The sequence below is a fragment of the Clavelina lepadiformis genome, chromosome 6 (assembly GCF_947623445.1).
Source record: "Clavelina lepadiformis chromosome 6, kaClaLepa1.1, whole genome shotgun sequence".
Classification (NCBI taxonomy): domain Eukaryota; kingdom Metazoa; phylum Chordata; class Ascidiacea; order Aplousobranchia; family Clavelinidae; genus Clavelina; species Clavelina lepadiformis.
The window spans coordinates 3356280-3375207 of record NC_135245.1 but is presented as its reverse complement, the minus strand read 5'-3'; the positions used below and the strand labels follow the sequence as shown (position 1 = coordinate 3375207).

Below are 18928 nucleotides of genomic sequence, written 5' to 3'. Positions count from 1 at the left end.
TAGCTTTATGTTACATTTTTCAAAACTAATCTGTTTCTATGAGTTTTGTTTAAAGTATTAGCATGTCAAATTCTATCTGATTACAAGTCGTCAAATCTATGCACCTCTGGCTCCAACCCTATAAAAATATCACGTATAGAATGAAATCAAAAGGCTATGGCGCGAATTCCCACAAAGCGTCAGCAGATATCTGCGTGTAAACAGTTGGCAGCCGGCCCAACAGCTTGCAAAAATCAAAACAAGTCCATCCACAACCCCAAACAAGGTCAATCAAGACAAAGGAATGTGTTTGTAGAGACCGCTTCTACGCGCACGTGTACGCCATAAAATAAATCGGTCTAAGCGCACCTTAAGTTTTCAGCAAACAAAAAATACTTCCCGGCGTCTGCGCTTCTCCTCCATCGAGATTTGAACCTATGACTAACTGGGCTCTTTTTGTCTGACCGGCAAAAATAAAAGCCAGATCAAAGGCACTTTGCAAGCTCAGTGATTAAACGCAGAATGTGCGCTAGGATGACTTCATTGAAACAAAAAAAAACTGAGACATTAAAAGCTCTTTTTTTGTAAGATCAGCCAAAGACCCGGTTTATTGTAGGGCTGTAGGCTATAAGTTACACTTTCCCTTTTGGAATCTGTTTCCAAGTCTGTTGAACCACGCCAGAATTCCTTATGGTTACGTCATTAAACAAAACAATCAAAAACTTGTGATGTTGGTCGGGTGCTTTTCTGCGGCTGAAATTTGAAACGAACCGCGGCGAAGGCCTTAAAGGCGATATGTCATGATATGGCATCATGTTGTAGTGAAAGAAAAGTGGAAAAAATAACAGATGTATCTGATTACGAATTGTTTTTACAGGGATTTTCCCGTTCTTGTACTAAAATTGAGAAGCTCAGCTCTGTTAATTGAAAGATTACAGTAATGCCGCAAAAATGTTCAGTCCCATGAATAGCTATTGTCGCAATCCAGCTACGTGAATAGGATGAAGCGCTGCTGTAAAATGTATTGATTGTTTTATCGAGTCTAGACGTTTAATAATTGAAATTTTACCTTGTTATCTTGTGACTAGAGCGCGTCCGACGCTTCAAGTTTAAAACACGACGTAACGTTGTTATGCGCTCAAACCCTTTGGGAGACTGTTATGGAAAATTTCATATTTGGGCGCTTTTCCTTTAAGGTTGCGGTTATCCACTGAATTTAAAATATTCCTGGTATTTAGGCGAATATTCTACAATGTCTGTGCAAACGCCACACTACCGTCAAAACATTAGGGTATGCTGGCAGGATGACGAATTCATAAATTACAAAGGGATGATGATGTCATCAAATAACTACTAAAGATAATTATTCTGACAAAGAAAGGGTCAACTTGACGAGTCAGCGAAAGGATGGACTTTGATTTGAAACAGTATAGATTGCGGCGTTGTAATTTCGCACCATTGCCACATTGCACGCGCAAAGGTTAGAAGTCCCACATTGTATGAATTTGCTTTTAAAACCGAAGCTTGAAAAATCCAAATTTTTTTTCTGAAACAAGAACATGATGGGTAGGGGCCAGTGGTTTACCCATAATGCACATCTGAACGTACTTTACAAAGCTGGTATTGCGTGGAAGTTTAAAAAGTCTGGTCAGTTTGCAAAAAAGAGCAATCGCAAATAGCACGATAACCGACCTTCCACTTAAAAGCGGACACCCTGGCTCCATTAGGATGAATGGATCATAGATGGTATCATCTATGGGTGGAAAAATGAGTCGCAATAAAAACCATTTATAGTCTGTCACAAAATCGAATGCATTCCACAGGACCGGTGCTTAAAAATCTTGGATTTTTTTCTGTGCCTTAAAGTTTAGACACTATGCCTTAATAATGACGTAATTGCTAAAAGCAAACAACCATGCTTGTGACGACACAATGTTTCTCGTGATGAGATAGCCGTGTGACAAAAAACAAGTCATAGTGGAGCCCAAGAATCTTGATGGTTTTCAAAGGAATACAAGTTTTTCATGGGGAAACTGAACAAGCGTTTATGACCTCATAATAGAATATAGATCAACCGTAAACATTACCCACGTGTCACACGACAGTTTCGGAAAGAAATCAAACCACGGAAAAACAAAGTTTTGAGTAGGGCTAGTTTGGTTTTTGAGCCATTCTTACCAGTTTAAACATAAAGGTCCTGCATCTGGTAGAATATATGTTTACTGTAAATGACAAATGAAACTATGTCTGGAAAAACAAACTAACTAACACTTCTGAACACTTTTTTGCGTTACTCTTAGCTAGTCAAGGGTTGAAACACGTGTTTTCTTTCGACTTGAATATATTCACTAAATAAAATGCAGTAGCTTACTTGTGTTGAAAAAACATGAGAGTGAAAATGCGGAATTAATAACGTAATAGACCTTAACACATAACTTTTATAAGTTTTCGCTGATGTTCAAAGGCAGTATTGTCAAAAACTTTACACAATGATATAGTTATAATGGCCGACTGCAACAAAAAACATCTTTTATCTGTATAAAAATTATAAGATATTAAAAACAAACGTAAGCTAAAAAAACACATTTTCTCATAGGCATTCATAAGCGTGCTAGACACACCTATATTCATATTTATCAAAGCCGAATTTGGTTATAAAACATATAAGTGATGTCAAAAAAATAAGCCTGTAATTGCACGCTATCTGAACTACTGTAGAAGTGGTCTTTCCGGTCCTATTCTGGCAATTAAAGCCTCTCATTGTGTGAAGTGACCTAAGTTCAACGCTTATTCTTAAGGCGTACCTTTAGCTCAAAAACAATCTAGACAGCTGTCTCTGCCTTTTACATTAATACGCGGCTTATCAAAATTTTGCTGAATTATTGCTGAGCTACTGCAATCAAGTGAAAAAAAACGTTACAAAAAATAAAATCATTATACGATTAGTTGAAAATTGCCCTCGCTTCTAATCCGCTCTTTTGATTGAACGCCATTTTCCCATCACTTCATTAAAAAATGACGTCATCACTATACTCACATCGGTGTTTCTTGCCGCAGTAGTGAAGTCGGTGTTTCCCCTTATCGAGATGCTGCCGCTTGTACAGGATATGGGGTTGCTGCGGGGCAACGAACGAGTGATTGACGTGAGGTGCAACCGGTTCGACGATAAAGTCGTCCTCATCTGTCCGAATTAGGCCGGTCTGCAAAATTTCGGAAGAAACACGGTTAAACTGGTTAAGCATAATGCGGGCAACTGTACAAATAAGCAAACAGGTGTTAGAGCAAACTGTTAAGCATTGAGACTTCGAGCACACATATTGATGATTTCGAAAACGTTATTTTCTTCCGCTTCTTTCGATTTAAATTTAAGTGGAAAATCTTATCCTAGATTTGCGCAGGTGCGCTTTTTCACAGGCACAAAAACTAATCCAGCTTAGAGTGTTAACAGGCTGCAAGACTCTATAATTGTTTTTTTAACTTGGGTTTTCAAATGTTTTATTCGGCTGATAAGGCTTTACCACAACCTCTGCCAAGGCGTACCACAAACGTGACGCCATGAACGTTCAGAGACTTACCCCATGACGTTTAATTTATAAGTTTAAAGATCCGAACAAAGACGCTTTAAAACGGTGTAATATCTTTTCAAAGTCGTAACACGATAATCGTATTTAATAAGCTGAAATTTCTGAAAACACCCCATAATTTTCAGCGTACAACGCCCTGTCTTCTAGCAATGACTGGGTTAGTTAATGAAACACTTTAAGTGTTTGAAGTGTTTTAATATTTCATTAAGGCACAGCTGTAACGGCTTGTCGTCCGTAACTGTCGTTAAAAGCACATCCGTTTGTTGAAGGAGTAATACCCAAGGGACTTGTTTAAATTGCTTGTCGTCAAGGCATATAGTGTATTTGCTCGGTGATTTTCAAACAAGTATAACACAGATTTTACTATGTAGCACCCCTTTCACTCAATTTATTTAATTTTCCATCGACTCTTTAACTTATTAAGCGTTTGTTAGCTTTGTGAATATCTTGCCAAAACACGCTGACCTCCAAAATGAAACCTGCACGCAATAAAACCCTTTGCATTAACTTTTTACATTCGTGAAAGTGATAAACTTGTCAACTGACCTGTTAAACTTTACTGCAAATTTACGAGAGATCAAAAATTTGTGAAATGAGATAACAACGAAAAAGAAAACCGACTTTTATCGACATGAAACGGCAATAACTGTCTAATAAGTTTGCAGTTCAGACATTGCCAAATGGCGGGCAAACAATTAAGTGCCCTTTAGGGAATTTACCGGTTTCGGTAAATCGATGTGGTTATTGGCTTTGCATAGAAACAAGTGCTTCATTTTGACAGTAACTTTAAAAGCGAATATACTTAACATCTTTACTATGATGTAATTCATTGTTATAGCTTGATCAAAAGCCCTATTATTACTACCACCTATACGATAAATCTGAACGCATTGCCCATTCATAAAAGGAAGGGTAAATATTTAAACAAACTTCGGTCGTTGTTCCCGATTGTGAGTGGAAGACAATAAAAAACAAAGATTTTCTTTGTCGCATTCACAATAGAAAGCTGCAAAACCTCGCAGCAATCCCAATTTACCGTCCCTATGTAAATCATGCTCGATGAATTGAGTACGAGAAACGCACTAATAACCGCCACAATTAAATATAACCCGATACGGAACCCATAGCCTAGAACTGTCACTTGTAATTTATCGGTTAAAACTTTCTACAAATACTAACATCGGGTAAAAAGTGACAAGTTTAACTGTTCAACGTTTTCTTTTTAATTAACCAAAATGTAGTCGCTACTTTTTCATAAATCAACTTCACAAGTCTGACGTTTACTCTCGTAAACTCTACACTGGTATGTATTGCCAATGGATCTACTAGCAAGTTCAACAAATTCGCGGTATCTACACCCACAATGACCTCTTACGCTGCCGAGAGAGTAACGAATTACGATGCAGCAAATGTGCCAATAAATCTGATATTTACAATTTTTTTCAATTGGGTTTCGGTTATTGAGTAGCAACGTGTGGTCTAATAAACTCCGAGTACATGCAAAGGTTTATTGGTTATGTCCATAATAATATTGTGGTTGAACATGGTGGTTTTCATAGTTTATTCTTTTGAGCATTTGGCTTTTTCGTTTCACGAAATCCTTTGATCATTTATCTAATTTCGTGATTAAATTTTTACTTTGTATATACAAATACATGCAGCCATTCAAATCACTCAAATTCTGAGCCTTGGCCACATCTAATTTAGGACCGTCAATCAACACATTGTTTTATAAAAGACACTCAAACATTTACTTAACGGCATTGATATTTGATGGAGCGTAGCGAGAACGGACGTGCGAGCTGTCGTCGGCGGGAGGTCGGACGCGCGATTCCGGTCTTTTGAGGGATGCACTCGATCGTGAAAATGATGATGTAATGTGTAATTTCGACACTTTGAAGGGCTACGAACAAGGATTGGGCTTAAGTTACACAGCTGCCAGCTTTCATTGTCACGAGCACTTGAGAAAGGGTCTCGAACTACTGGCCGAGAATACGAAAGGCCTTCAAGAGCATATCAAAAATGGTCAAATAAGGAAACATTTAAAGCAAAATGCCGCAAAACGCATAATGCCAAAAACGTATACAAATTGCTCCTACAAGAACACAAATCTACAGCAAACTAACATAACCAATTGTTTAAAATGCACCATATCCTTTTCACACACAAAACTCGTCAAAAACGTTATATACCTTCCCAACATCAAAACTCAAAATTGACAAGACAAAAGTCTGAAAGCGTCGAATGTGAAACGAAATGACTGGAAATCAGCAGTAAACAATAAGTTGAGGCGAGGACACAACTATTTAGTCGATGGTCTTACCGGATTACAAAGTATTTTCATTTTGGAGAAAAGAATGATTGACAGTTGCCAGATAGGGGAAAATACAACGAGCACCAAGCCGAAATTATCGGCCAGATTTAAAGACTTAAACGGGGTTAAACAAGGTACTTTGAAGGATAAGAAAGGGAAAATCCGTACTTTGGAAAAAATTCAATTAAGTCTTTCAGAAACGCTTGACCAACCGTGGTCCCCTGGTTGCCCAGTCCATTGCTTTTGTGCTAAAACCAGTCGATACAAAACATAGCGATCCCGGCTTTACCTGTGTAATGTTTAACTATAGGCCAACTTCCCCATGATTTCTTAAGGCGTACGAAAAACATTCTCACGGTTTTCGGCGGGTTACTTTATGGAGCAAGGTGGAGTGCTTTGAAACTTACAAAACCTTGACTTTCACCTGGTTCAGCTAAAATTGCAGCTTGATTTCACACGAAAAGCAACCGACTATGAGAAAAGACTTACTATTATATGACGTCATAACATTCCCACATCCGGACGCCATTGTTAAGACTGAAAATGCGATTTGTAGGATCTGGCAATTTAATGTGGACCTATGGCATTGTAAACGTGTCAACTGGACTTGTAAAGGCATTGAAATTTCTTTGAGACAATTTTACGATGGGTGGTCCTAACGCAGGCGCCCAATAAGTTGTCGGAGCGGACTTAATTTATCGCCCAACTTCATGTTGGCTTTAGACTGGACTAAGTTCTATGTTTACCAGCGTATAACAAGGATTTGTGCATTGGTTTTGGCTTTGTGGAGATTTATACAAGAACACACGGTGTTGAATTATCAGCATCATAATTATCAATATGAAAAATCGGGGCTTTAAAAGATTTCTATGGAGTGGCGTCAACTCACCAATCCTTCGCACGTGCTCATGGCTACGATTTCGTCCTTGTGTGACGTAACACGTCCGTGGTAGTGACATCCCATACTCTTGCTTTTGTCTAAGACTTCCTCCGCATCCCGCCGGACTCTTTTTACCGAAAAGGTGGGAGCAAAGAGACGCTTGTTTGATTCCAGATGCACACGGAAATTGTGTCCGAAACCAGAAACGGCGTACCGTAAACCGAGTTCGTCGGTATCAATGATGTCATCAATGACGTCACGTCGCACGCGGTTTATACGCTTATGACGTACATGATACGTCACGTGGCGGTATTCTTGATCGACCAGGGCCGGTACGACGATCTCAAAATCTGCAAGAAGAAGACGCAAAAACATGAATATTTTTCTTTGTAACTTTCAAATTTTACCACACGCTCTAGGTATTAGGTCAGACTTTTTTGCAAAGCACTGCCGATTCCGGCCATAAAATTGACCACGTCAAATATAGAGCATATCCCGCAAACAAGCCGATTTATTCAGCGGTGTATAACTTCGGAATTAATAGACGACATTTATGCATTTTATGTTGTTTAAGATGCGGTCGTCAATGTCCTATTTCACACAAGGCAAACAAATAGGTTTAAGATGTTAACAAATACACGCCAAACATAAAAGAGAGAATATCACGTGAGAACACAAAAGATGTGTTCGATTTACAGGTGACAGCCCGCGTCGTGCAGGATGTTATAAAACATTTAAAAAGAGAGAAACGTAGCGCCAATTTCAAAACGCGTTTTGAGACAAATGTGCAGAATTCAAGGTCTGCTGTAAGCCGCCATGTTCTTGTTAAGAAGACCAACATTTCACCGTCGCCACAGCTTTCCACAGACTTCCCACTGAGCTGTAGCCAACTAGTCAGACTCCAGCGGAAGTGGAGTAGCATTAAGTCGCGAAACTCGGCAAACATTTTAAACAAACAAGGAAAATATTTCTTTATTGACCTTGGGCGACCTAAGCAAGCTAGTTGCTTGTACTGTCACGACTATAGGCGTTCGAGTGAAAGACGGCCCTTGTTTCACTCACGTAAACTTTTTTCGCCGGAACAGGTCCTTATGAATGAAGGCCTATGGTTATTAATATTCCTAACGTATATATTTGAATATGACGTTTTGCTTTACTCCATTCGCGATTAATAAATAACTCGCACGTGACTACCAACAATGGGCATATTGTTACGACACAAGAGAAGCGACATCAAAGCTCATCCAAAACCGCTACTGTTGACACAAATCCAATTGCCGAAAAGCCGTTGGAATGAAAGCGTGCAGATTTTGAATGCAAAGGAAACACAGAAAATTCTTCAAAATGCAAATTTAAATGCGAGCTAATGTGCACATATTTGAGAGTTTGCAATATTTAAGGGATTCTCTATTTACACAGCTCGTACCGTAATTTAAGTTATGTTTAGATCAGTGGGTTTAGAAAGTAACAAATTACAGGCCTTGCATCAATGAGTTTTGTTTGCATTAGTCACAATTGACTGCTCCCCTAATCACATTGCTTTGTTAAGAAAATGACAAAGATCCAAATCTCTATGGCGATAGACGAGTCACGTGACGGGGTACGCAAGCGAACTCCTGAGAACATTCAGTTTTGGTGAGAAAAATCCCTGGCATGTAAAGACAGTCGCCGGGAAATTGCAATCGAATTATGCGAGCACATCCCCAAGATTCAATTTTGTATCCGATTATTGGCTTTACTCTATTATTGTCAGATTACAGTTGAATACGATGTATTTGATTTAATGAAAACACGACCGCGTTTTTATAAGAAAACGGCGCCAACGAAGGAGAAGTTTCAACTGAATTTTTATGGGTAGGAAACTCGTTGGGCGACTTATAACACTGAAGCCGCCTTGATCGTGGGCATAATTTTCGCCTTTGCGGTTTGTCTTGCCATTTCTAATGTAGCCTACCAAGCGTATGGGTGCCGATATCAGGCAATGCAATCTTATGTAAATGACAGGCCTTTTCACAACCGCGTCAAGTCATGTAAAACTGCGGTTTGAGACGATTCTTAACATTACGTCACACGTTTCAAATTACAAAACTAGTAACAGGCGCTACCCGAGTTTGAAAGCATTGAAAAATGACAACTTGCAACTAACTTGGGGATGACTTTTTACACGGGCGACCGCAGTTTTACAAATGATGTCTTTATATTGAGTCAACGTATGTACGTAACAATAGGTCCCTTTATCACGTAATCTGTGACAGCACACGTACCTACAGGCAAAATCAATCCAAATTTTACACTAAAAATGTATAATCACTGTTTGCAAAAGACATCATAGTGGAACATGTACTCTCTGGTTACCAACGTTTGCCAACTGCAAAACTTCAAATGTGTATTTGCTCAAGATGGAACCAAATAGATACGGTATTATATTAGTATCAACTACAACAATACACTTTAAGAAAATTCTTGAAGTATATTGTTTCGTTTCAAACTTTTTCTATTCGATTAGAACCTGAACCTGTATTTGAGGGAAAACTTTCACGATAGTTTACAGGAAAGCTAACGGTTATTGCTTCCAGACCGGCCTTTTAAGGTATTTATTAGGCTTTGCGTATAGCTAGGTTTTAGCCTAAACCGGTAAAATGTTGTCATCCAGAGTTCATTTAAATCGGATTTCTGCACCTGTTTAGGCTTTTTGAGGATTCCAGTAATTCGCGCTAAACCTAATTTATGGTCTCTCGCTTTTTGTTTCGTATTAGCATCTCCATTACAGTATTGCGATTGTCGACTGTATTACTTTACATAAGGCGTCTGGTAACAGTAATAATTCTGGTATGAATAGCTTAAAACTAATGGGTTTATGGATACAGAACCCTTGTGCACGCTTTTGTGGTAGCGGTTGCTGTCAGTTCAAACAAACATGACAATGACGTAACGTACTCTTTCCATTGCATCAACAAGATACTACTTCAAAATTTAAATATCAAATGTCATTTTTAGGCAAATTTTTTAATTTGTAAGCTACCCTTTGCAGGTGCAACGATTACGACCATCCAAACGACGACCGGCAATATTACACACTTGCCAATTACTCTGTACAGATACAATTGTCAATTTGCCAATTTGTCGTAGCTTACATACAATTGTATATGTGGCTAAACTTTGCAGTCATCGACATATAGTATTGCTTGTATACAGCTGGTGTCTTGGCTAATATGGTTCGAACCTTCAGATGCACAGTAGATAAACAAGTGCCATGAATATGTCATATAATCACCATTATTGGGCCATCGATTGATCCTCATTTTCAAAATAAAGGCAAGTTATTTTGTTTGATCTTCGGTCCAATTTAGGACCCCGGATTGCTCTATAGAAAAACGCAAATTTACCGGCGCAAACGCGCTTTGATATCAAGTTTGTGATCGAATAGCCGCAATTTAAGCAACGTTATTAACTACCTGACGCCAGACGACATTCTGGGATGATCAAAGCTGATAACTTTCTCTAATCGAAAAATTTGACGATAGTCTATCGCAATGTTATTACGGAAAACTTAAAACGATCAAGTAATAATTGCCTTAACTTATAAACAAACACTGCGTTTTCCCCTAGTTTAGGTTAATGCAAGTTAAATAGTGAACCTAAAGACCTTAACCTTAAACCCTAAACCTTACGAGTTAAATGAAAGTAAGAATAAATCAACGATACGTCATGAAAAGAAACAGGCTTTTTAAATGATGCGTGATATAGGCACTTCTCGTGGCAATAGCAGAACGAGAAATTGGTTTTTGTTTATTTCTTGCAGGAGTAGATAAAAGGAACTATGATCACATTTTACATATTTCATGCCACTTGAGGGTCTGCTTGTGTAGGCTAGTTTTTACATCCGGGGTAGTTCCCATTTCAACTGGGATATGAAAGGCAAAATAAAAACATTTTTGACGGCGAAACATGAGAAAAGGTTTTGTCTTTCCTTCCAGTTTTATACGTGTGTCGTCAAGCGATAACTTTGCCTAATCATGGTTTATAAAAGCGCTAAAATCACAATCAGATATCCTTTTTTACTCCAAGTCAACTCGAACCGGTATCAATATAAATCTCCTTCACAGACGAACGAGCTCACTGGATGAACTTGACAGAAAATCCAAACACTTTTGAGCCCACTCACTTAAACTCTGGAGCCCTTAAGAAGTGATAAACGTTAAGCATTCGAAAAGAACATTCAAACACGTTTTCTTGTCTGCCATTACGTGTAAACACAAGCAGCAAGCTTTCAACAAGACCGATACTGATGGCGATTAGTGGGCATTTTCCAGTTAAACAAAACGGCTTGAACAAATGACAAGCGCTAAACAGCAGCAAAGACACAGTTTACAGTAAATTACTCTTGGTGGTTGCATTCCTGGGATGTTCCTGGGGCGAGCAAAGTCGATCACTTTGTCCCTAAAGTACCACACGCAAGAAATGCTGTCGCAATCAGACCCCATGGCGCCATTAGTACAGCAACTGTGGGTCTTGCGGCGGGGCACATGTTTCTATTTGCCGTCAAGGTGGCTTTATATCAACTTAATCGTTAGGCCTACCATGACAAGCGAGCACTTCTAATACTATGATGGGAAATGGGAATCAGCGACAATTGTTAATTTGTCTCAGTCAGCACAGTCTTTGGCAAAATTCCAAGAAATTGGCGGAAGACTTTCAACGACTAGTCGCGCTCTTCAACAACCATACCACCCTGGGTGTATATATTAACCTACGTCTAGTTTATTTAAGACAACGACGGATAATGCCGAAGGAGTAGGGTTAAAGGACACTAAACAAACTTGCTATATACGTATCCCATGATACAGGCTGATTTCAGTAAAAGATAATTGCTACAAACTCTGCAAGCCAGGGCGAAGGACTTTTATATTTGAGCGCAAAGGGCATTGGGTTCATCGCTCAATTAAAACTCACCTAACTTGACATAGGTGCACAGTAATTCAATTCAAGTAATCATTTGTCCACTCATAAGGCAAAAGTAAGACCGTGCGTAAATGACGTAACGACACCATGCGCACTGATTGCTGTTAATTACAGTAGGCCACAAGTTCAAAGACAAAACATGACAAGATGATGAAAATACGAAACCAAGGTGTTACCTTCTAAATGCTTGTGTGTGGTTTGTTGTATTCTCTTGTGTAAATCATGATGGGCGCCCGTGTAATGGCTAGGCCAAATTCTTCTTTCAGATGCCTGAGAAAGAGTGCAGTAGGTCAGAATATACCGGCACAAAGTTTACCCGTAGTCCACATAATGGCTTTTTAATTATAATTTGATTAATCGTAAACTAATGTCAGTAATGGATACTTAATTCTGTAACGTAACACCAGCGTTCGAGGCTGCAAACAAAAATGATCCCAAATGGCTCAGGGTGGGATAAACGTATGTATACGGTCAATGTGGCGATGGTAAACATTAATTAGCAAACAACGTTCATTTGTACAACATCGGTTAGACAAATACAATCGCATAAGTCATGCAATCGAGCAATAAATAAACGTGTTTTCTAATGATGACCGTTCCTGTAAATTGAGTACACTAAACAATAGTCATAGAAAGACAATGTTAGGTGCTTCGCTTTCCTGATAAATGAGACATTTCAACAAATAAAAAAGGCCTTAGGGGTAACATAAAGTTTTACTTCTTTGAATCATTAAAACAAAAATTACACCTAGCGACAACAGACTCATTTGTCCACGCCTTGCTATAAATAAGAGTAATTTATCAAAGTCATTTTAAGCTGAATTAGTCTTCTTTAATACAGCAATCGTTGGCTGTCTGTCCACTGTAAAATTAGGCGTGCCATGGAATTAAAAAGAATCGGTTTTAACCGCTAACCGGCCTCTTATCGTAACCTCTTTTCATTAGCTGTTGTGGAAGAAGTGCTTACACGTTGTTATCGTGTCATAGTGTTACATGCTCGCCATCTCTACGTATTCGTTGACTGGTGTTTATAAAACAATTAAAGATTATTAAGTCATGTTTACACAATAAAGGAAACGGTTTTGTCTACAGTGGTAGATTAATTGGAGGTGTAACCAAACCAGGCAATGTTTCGTATGACGCCCTGAAGACCAAAAAAGAACACTTCAAAAACAGGATTTTTAATGGCTATTAATATGGTTGGTTTAATATGGCTGGTATAGCTTCAAATCTGTATCAACTTGACTGAAATATCAACCGATTTGGTCCAAATACTTCACGACATTTAGTTTTATTCCTATGATATTTGGTCTATTCCCGACGTTAAAGCTAACTTTATTGTAACTTTGGTGTTGTTGCCCAACTTTGCTAATAGGGCAAACGTTATTCAAATATTTTATGGATGTACAGGAATTAGCTTTTTTGCTTTCCGTCAATTTACGTGCTGATTCGGCCCAACGGCCTAAAAACGGATGAGGATCCACTTTCGACATGACGTGGGTTACGCATGGTTGATTTCAGACGGTGAGTCTCGAATAGGTAATTTTGCCATCAGACAAAAATCGTGTTTATTTGTTTTGGGGCTCGTGTAATTTCAACCTTCAAAGAATGCAGTTTATTATCGAGTTCACGACTTTCCGCAAAGCAATACATCTGTTTAAATGTACTAATGGACCGTGACTATACTGCAAATGACTACACATTTTTGTGAAATTGACATATTGTTGTTATGGGTTTGAAGTTAATGCATACGATGTTGCCTTGAATGTGTTTGAGTAGTCTAATGCACTCTGAAACGAAAATTGAACGTAGGGTCAATAGCGAGATGATAACTCCAAAATGATAAGTCAGACTTTGAATATTTTAATTTCAGCTACACAGCAAGCAACAGATGAAAAGGTTTTTGCTCGGATTTACAGGCAGGTATTAAAGATCATTACGATTGCGTAACTACACACGTTTACAAGAAGTTCTAAGAATCTAAGAACAAATGAAGACATACAACAGCCTTACAAAATCATTAAACTTTATGATTTATTTTTAATACAAAAACAATAACTTACTATGTAAGAGGGTTTTGACGTGAAATAGTCTGAAAAGCTACCATAGCTCAATTAAAACACTCGTCTAACAAAAGCCTTTTTTTCCATACAAAAAACAGTACTGTTTTCAAAAAGACGAAGCAAACGTGTCCTTTTACAAGCTATTTACGTATCTGTTAACACGACGTTTGTTTGGTTAAACATTAACCACATAATATGATATTAAAGCACATCTTTGTGTTTTCAGAGGTTTAGGTTCGGTTTCATTTAAAAAATCGATCATATTAACCCGTAATAGCCTTATATTTATGGTTTTCTACATCAGAGTCAATTTTGTAAGTTCTTCTCCACCGAAAATGTAATTACTGAGCTTTGAGGCATAAATAATACTTTTTGGGACAAGCGGCAAATTTAAGAAAGTTGCTTGAAAGGGCCTGTCGGTAAATAACAGAACGAGAACTGAATTCATTTAAAAAAAAAACTAATTTTCCTTGTATACTTACGGTTGCAAGAGCATCCATAGAGCAAAACATAATTGCCAGCGACCAAACTAAGCAATGCACTGAAAGAAAGCTGTAGGTTGCAATTGTGAACGGTTGTCGATGCCGTCTTGCGACATCGGGCGCGTTGACTGCCCTTCCGCCGACCCAAAACTTGAGCATCCTCGCCGAAGCAACAGGCTGAAGTAAAACCGACTGAAGAATAGGATTGCACTATGACTGATAACTTTATCGGAAAGTCAGGCTCTGTTTTCCGTGATCTCAATTTGTTATAATTTAGAAACCCACTACTCCTTGCAGCGAGACGCCAAACAAATCGCAAAAGATGCGAACTATTTTGCGCCTAAACTTGCTTAAAAAAAAACGAAAGAGTCATTGTATTTAAAGTAAAGCTGATAATTTTTTCCATGTAGTTTACGCAGCGTTCCTCATAATTAACGTGACAAGTTTTAATTAAGTCGTGTTTTTCTTTGCCGTTAGCAGTTACTAGCACCAGCACACTGTCATTACTAACATTGGGTAACATAATCTCTCTATTTATAAACCCGGTTCGTTTATCTCGGGTCTTTCATGCCAGGCTCTATTTAGGTTTGACTTCGAGTACTTGTCAGTGCGCTTTTTTCCCCATGAGATCTTTTTTCCTTATCAGAGCGAACGCGTTCTCGCGTCTGACTGCAAACAAAAGTGAAAGAGAAAGCTTCACAAAACCAGCGTGAAGTTGAATCTCGGTCCTTTGATTGAACTTATTCAGGTATATACTCAATTAATCGCATTATTTTTTGTCTTTGGTGAGGTGGGGATGACAAAACATAACTATAGTCGATAATGTCATGCGCTAATGCACAAATAAACTGTCAAAGCCTAAAGAACTTAAAAAATGAACGAAAAAAATGACGGTACATAATCATCACCGATAAATAACTTAAATTACGAATAGGTAGATGGATACGTAAGGAAATATAACGTAATCAAATTCATCTACAAATATATAACAGAATAAAAAGTTATGCATAACGGGAAACCAAACTCAAGCTTTCAATAAGTATAACTAGGAAATGAAGACCCAACTTAACGCCGGCCTTAACAAAAGGTCCCCCCTGCGAGGCCTATGACAATTTTACCAAACCGCTTTAAAATTGTTTCTCATACGTGTTTGCAAGTAGGTTTCGCGTAGGTTAGTTAGTAGGTTTCTACAATGTCACATTTAGAAATGGGTTGAACTGGTTTGCCATGTAATCGTATACCACTTTTACGCGTTGAAAATCTGGGTAAATGTTTAAATATGGGTTCTGACTAAACCAACTTTACTTAAATATGCCCAAAGCATAAATTATTATAACATTCCTGCTGGTGTGTAAGAGATGACTGGTTAACTTCTTCAACATACAACAAAACTACCGGGGCTGTACAGCAACAACACAAATGACTACCACAACAATATTCTGACTATCCCTCGGTGTGTACTTTTCAATCGCCGACAAAAGGAGAGGAACGCCAGTGTGCATTTGTGGCTCTCATATGCTCGCAAAACATCAACCAAATGAAATGCAACGCAAAGTATTGACGTATACTTAAACAGACTGCGTTTTATGGGCCTTGCAACCGTGTCAACACTAAACTCCCTGTCTGAGTTAAGTGTTTGTTATCATGAAAGAAATTAACGACTTCAAGCAGCTATCACTTTCCTTGCGGTATCGGATATGCCGCTTAAGGCACAACGGTAACGACCCGGGACAGAAGCAGCGCTCCTGGTGGCTTATCAAAACTTGGCACAAGTCTCATGACATGTCTGAAGTCCAACATGGCTTTGTTATTACGTTGCTCTTTACGCACAAAAAGATTCTATTGCTCAGGCTCATGGAAAAATTGGTTAAACTTCGTATACGCGTTAACTCTTTAAGACAACCAATACAGTTTTAATCGTCCGTACAACACTGGGCTGTTAACAACGTCCTTATGTTGACTTGACAGATTGTTGACTGGGATTACTTACTAAGGGTATATGTTGCCTTCTCTCTGAGTACACGGCCAAGTTAGATATTTGAAGCACTCAAATACATCGAAACTAACTCTCGAAAAATGCACCAGACCATTTCGACAAACTTTTTTGCTGCTCAATGCTACCCTTGTGTGGTTTGTAAGATATGCGCCTTGAACACGTTTTAAAGCAAACACTGAATTCCGTTTAATTTATTTAAAAAAATAGCCCAGCAGGTAACTAAACAAAGCGTCGGGTGTACGTTTACCATTGTTTGCCAGCCTTCTGTCCAGCTGTTGTCTTCCGGTTTTCAACAAAAGATAAAAGAGCTTTTCTGCGATCAATGCGAAAGATGAAACGGTAGTGAGTAGTGATGGAACAGTCTTTTCACAAGAGGTCAGGCGAAAAGTGACCAGAAAATTTCTCCAATGAAAATTGGAACTAGTAAGTTGGCATCTGAAACAACGGTTCTAGTTATGTATATTTATTTCAGGCTATTCATGTGCCCAGCTTTTATGTTTTGGAAGGGTGCTTTTCGTGTTAACTGTAACCTGGCACACTTTTTACCTTGTTTCACCGCAGGTTTTACAGCAAGTGGCATGGCAGGAATGCGAATCGAAAACCATTTAGAAATCAAACTAAAACAATATTCCACGACAATGGCGAAAGCTACTCCATTACAAGCACCATTGTGTTACTCAAGAAAGACACTATTTTGACTATCCATTTCTTGCTTGGCATACAAATATGTTTGACCCTAAAGACTTCTGTCTTCAGCCCATGGTGCTGGGTTTGGCGCCGATCGCCAGATACAATCGCGTCGTCGTCTATGTTTTTATCAAATTTACACGACTCTAAGTAGTTGAAGATATTAGATCGCATTTCGTTGAATCAAAGCGGCACTATAATGACGAATGTGTTCTTGCCGACCGAGGAAAGGCTTTTAGCCGATCAGATGTCAATAAACTAAATAAACTGCTTAACCCTATCCTAACCAGGCTCGCGAGTTTACTAAAAAACTAGGTGTGGCCGACCCCGCACACACATTTTCAATCGTTAATTACTAGAAAACTATACGTCGTAAACTGATCGGATTTTGACAGGTTAGTAGAAAAATCATCTGGCTTCCTGTATACATCATAATTGTAAAACTAAAGAAAGTGAATTTAGTGTAAATTAAGTATTTCTAAAAGTGACACATTTCTAGAAATTCTTCTTGTTATGCCGCGTCCCCGCTGTGCGGAAAACCAGCTGACCGCGAGAAGAAAACGAAAGAGAATAGTTAGTCGAGTTATTGGTGCGTAAATGAGTAATACGCTTCAATGCGGAGAGCAGAGCAAAGCAGAGGAAAATTATGAAAATATCGCAATATCTTAAAAATTACAAAATCCAACTTTATCAAACAAACATGGACAGATAGCTGAACATTTTTTAGGAAAAGTCACCAAATTTCAAGTTTCTACAGCAAACAATGCAACTGTACGCCACGTTTTGCTATGACAGTGTGCGGGAGAAGCCAAGCCTAGTTAGAATAGGGTTAAAGCAAAGGTTATTTACAATACGAACATAACTGTTGACATTACTGGGTAAAGGTACAATGATTGTCAGGTGTGTCATTTCGGGGTTAATGTGCGGAAATCACGACTGTTTCAAAAAAGTTTTTGTTACAGCACAAACTCTAACCGACTTCACTCGATTCAAAAGTTTGCACAACTGCTCGATACGCGTTTGACTTTTTAAGTTCTTCCGTGAGTAAATTCCAATTTCTTTTAGTAATTAAAAACACTTCATCCGGTTCGGTGCTTATCAAATATTGTAAAAGTAAATTTGTTTTATGAAACGTCGATTAAGTTTAGCAAGGAGATTGAAAAATCTCGGTCATTCAGACTTTAGGATTCAATGTTCACGACGTGACCATACTCCAATGTTGTACTGAAACCTTTGTACCAGGACCTAATATGTTACATGCGGACGTGTGATTATGCTTGCTTTCAAAATATCTGTTATTCTCTTGGCTATTTCAGGGCAGTGGAAATTAAAGTATTTTCAACCGCAATATTTGTTCTTGGATTAACCGGACAATGGAAATATCCAGATAAACTGTAATTTTTGCATCACAAATTTTACCTTAAAAGGACTCGAACATTTTGTCGAATTTTGGTGTGCATAAGGCTAGATAACTCACTGATAACATATTACCATCGTTCTGGTATGTTAGGCTTGTGTTATGTATTATCAGAAGAATACACTGACTGCACTGCTGAAAGTGATTATGTTGACATAGCGATTAGTAGAGTACCTATTGTTCCGCTCCAATAGTAAACATTTATTTATGAAATCACAAAGAGTCTATTGTTGATGTTGGACGGACAGGTCGTAAAATATCACCTTCGAAGGTAGTCCTGCTAATTTTGCTGACGTTTTGCAAGCGTCGGACCCAGTAGATCTACCTTGATTTTACACCTCAAAAAAGACTTGAATAAAGCACCTGGAAACGAAATGTATTTTACCTTATGTAAATGAAATATGTATATGATGTGTATACTTTGACTATGCACGCAATTCCTCGTAACTGATGGTGTTCAATTTTGAAACGAAACAATTTTTGTAACGCCGTATACAACGATTTTAAACACAAAATGCAATAGACAAAAAGGATTGAATACCTAGAAATGCCTATTGGCCCACT

At 38.4% G+C, this 18928-nt stretch overlaps 2 protein-coding genes across 3 annotated transcripts in view; one reads left to right on the top strand and one right to left on the bottom strand.

Annotated features, from left to right (window-relative positions):
* The window catches only part of LOC143462734 (A disintegrin and metalloproteinase with thrombospondin motifs 16-like), a 29966-nt gene extending 15330 nt beyond the window's left edge, over nucleotides 1-14636 (bottom strand). The window contains exons 1-4 of the mRNA XM_076960989.1: nucleotides 14265-14636; nucleotides 11896-11989; nucleotides 6767-7107; nucleotides 3017-3179 (exon numbers count right to left, since the gene is read on the bottom strand). Coding sequence (XP_076817104.1) covers nucleotides 3017-3179; nucleotides 6767-7107; nucleotides 11896-11989; nucleotides 14265-14423 — 757 coding nt within the window. The 5' untranslated portion in view covers nucleotides 14424-14636. The remainder of the gene's footprint in view (nucleotides 1-3016; nucleotides 3180-6766; nucleotides 7108-11895; nucleotides 11990-14264) is intronic.
* LOC143462976 (septin-7-like) overlaps nucleotides 1-18928 on the top strand; it is a 131832-nt gene that overhangs the window by 85674 nt on the left and 27230 nt on the right. The window lies entirely within an intron of this gene.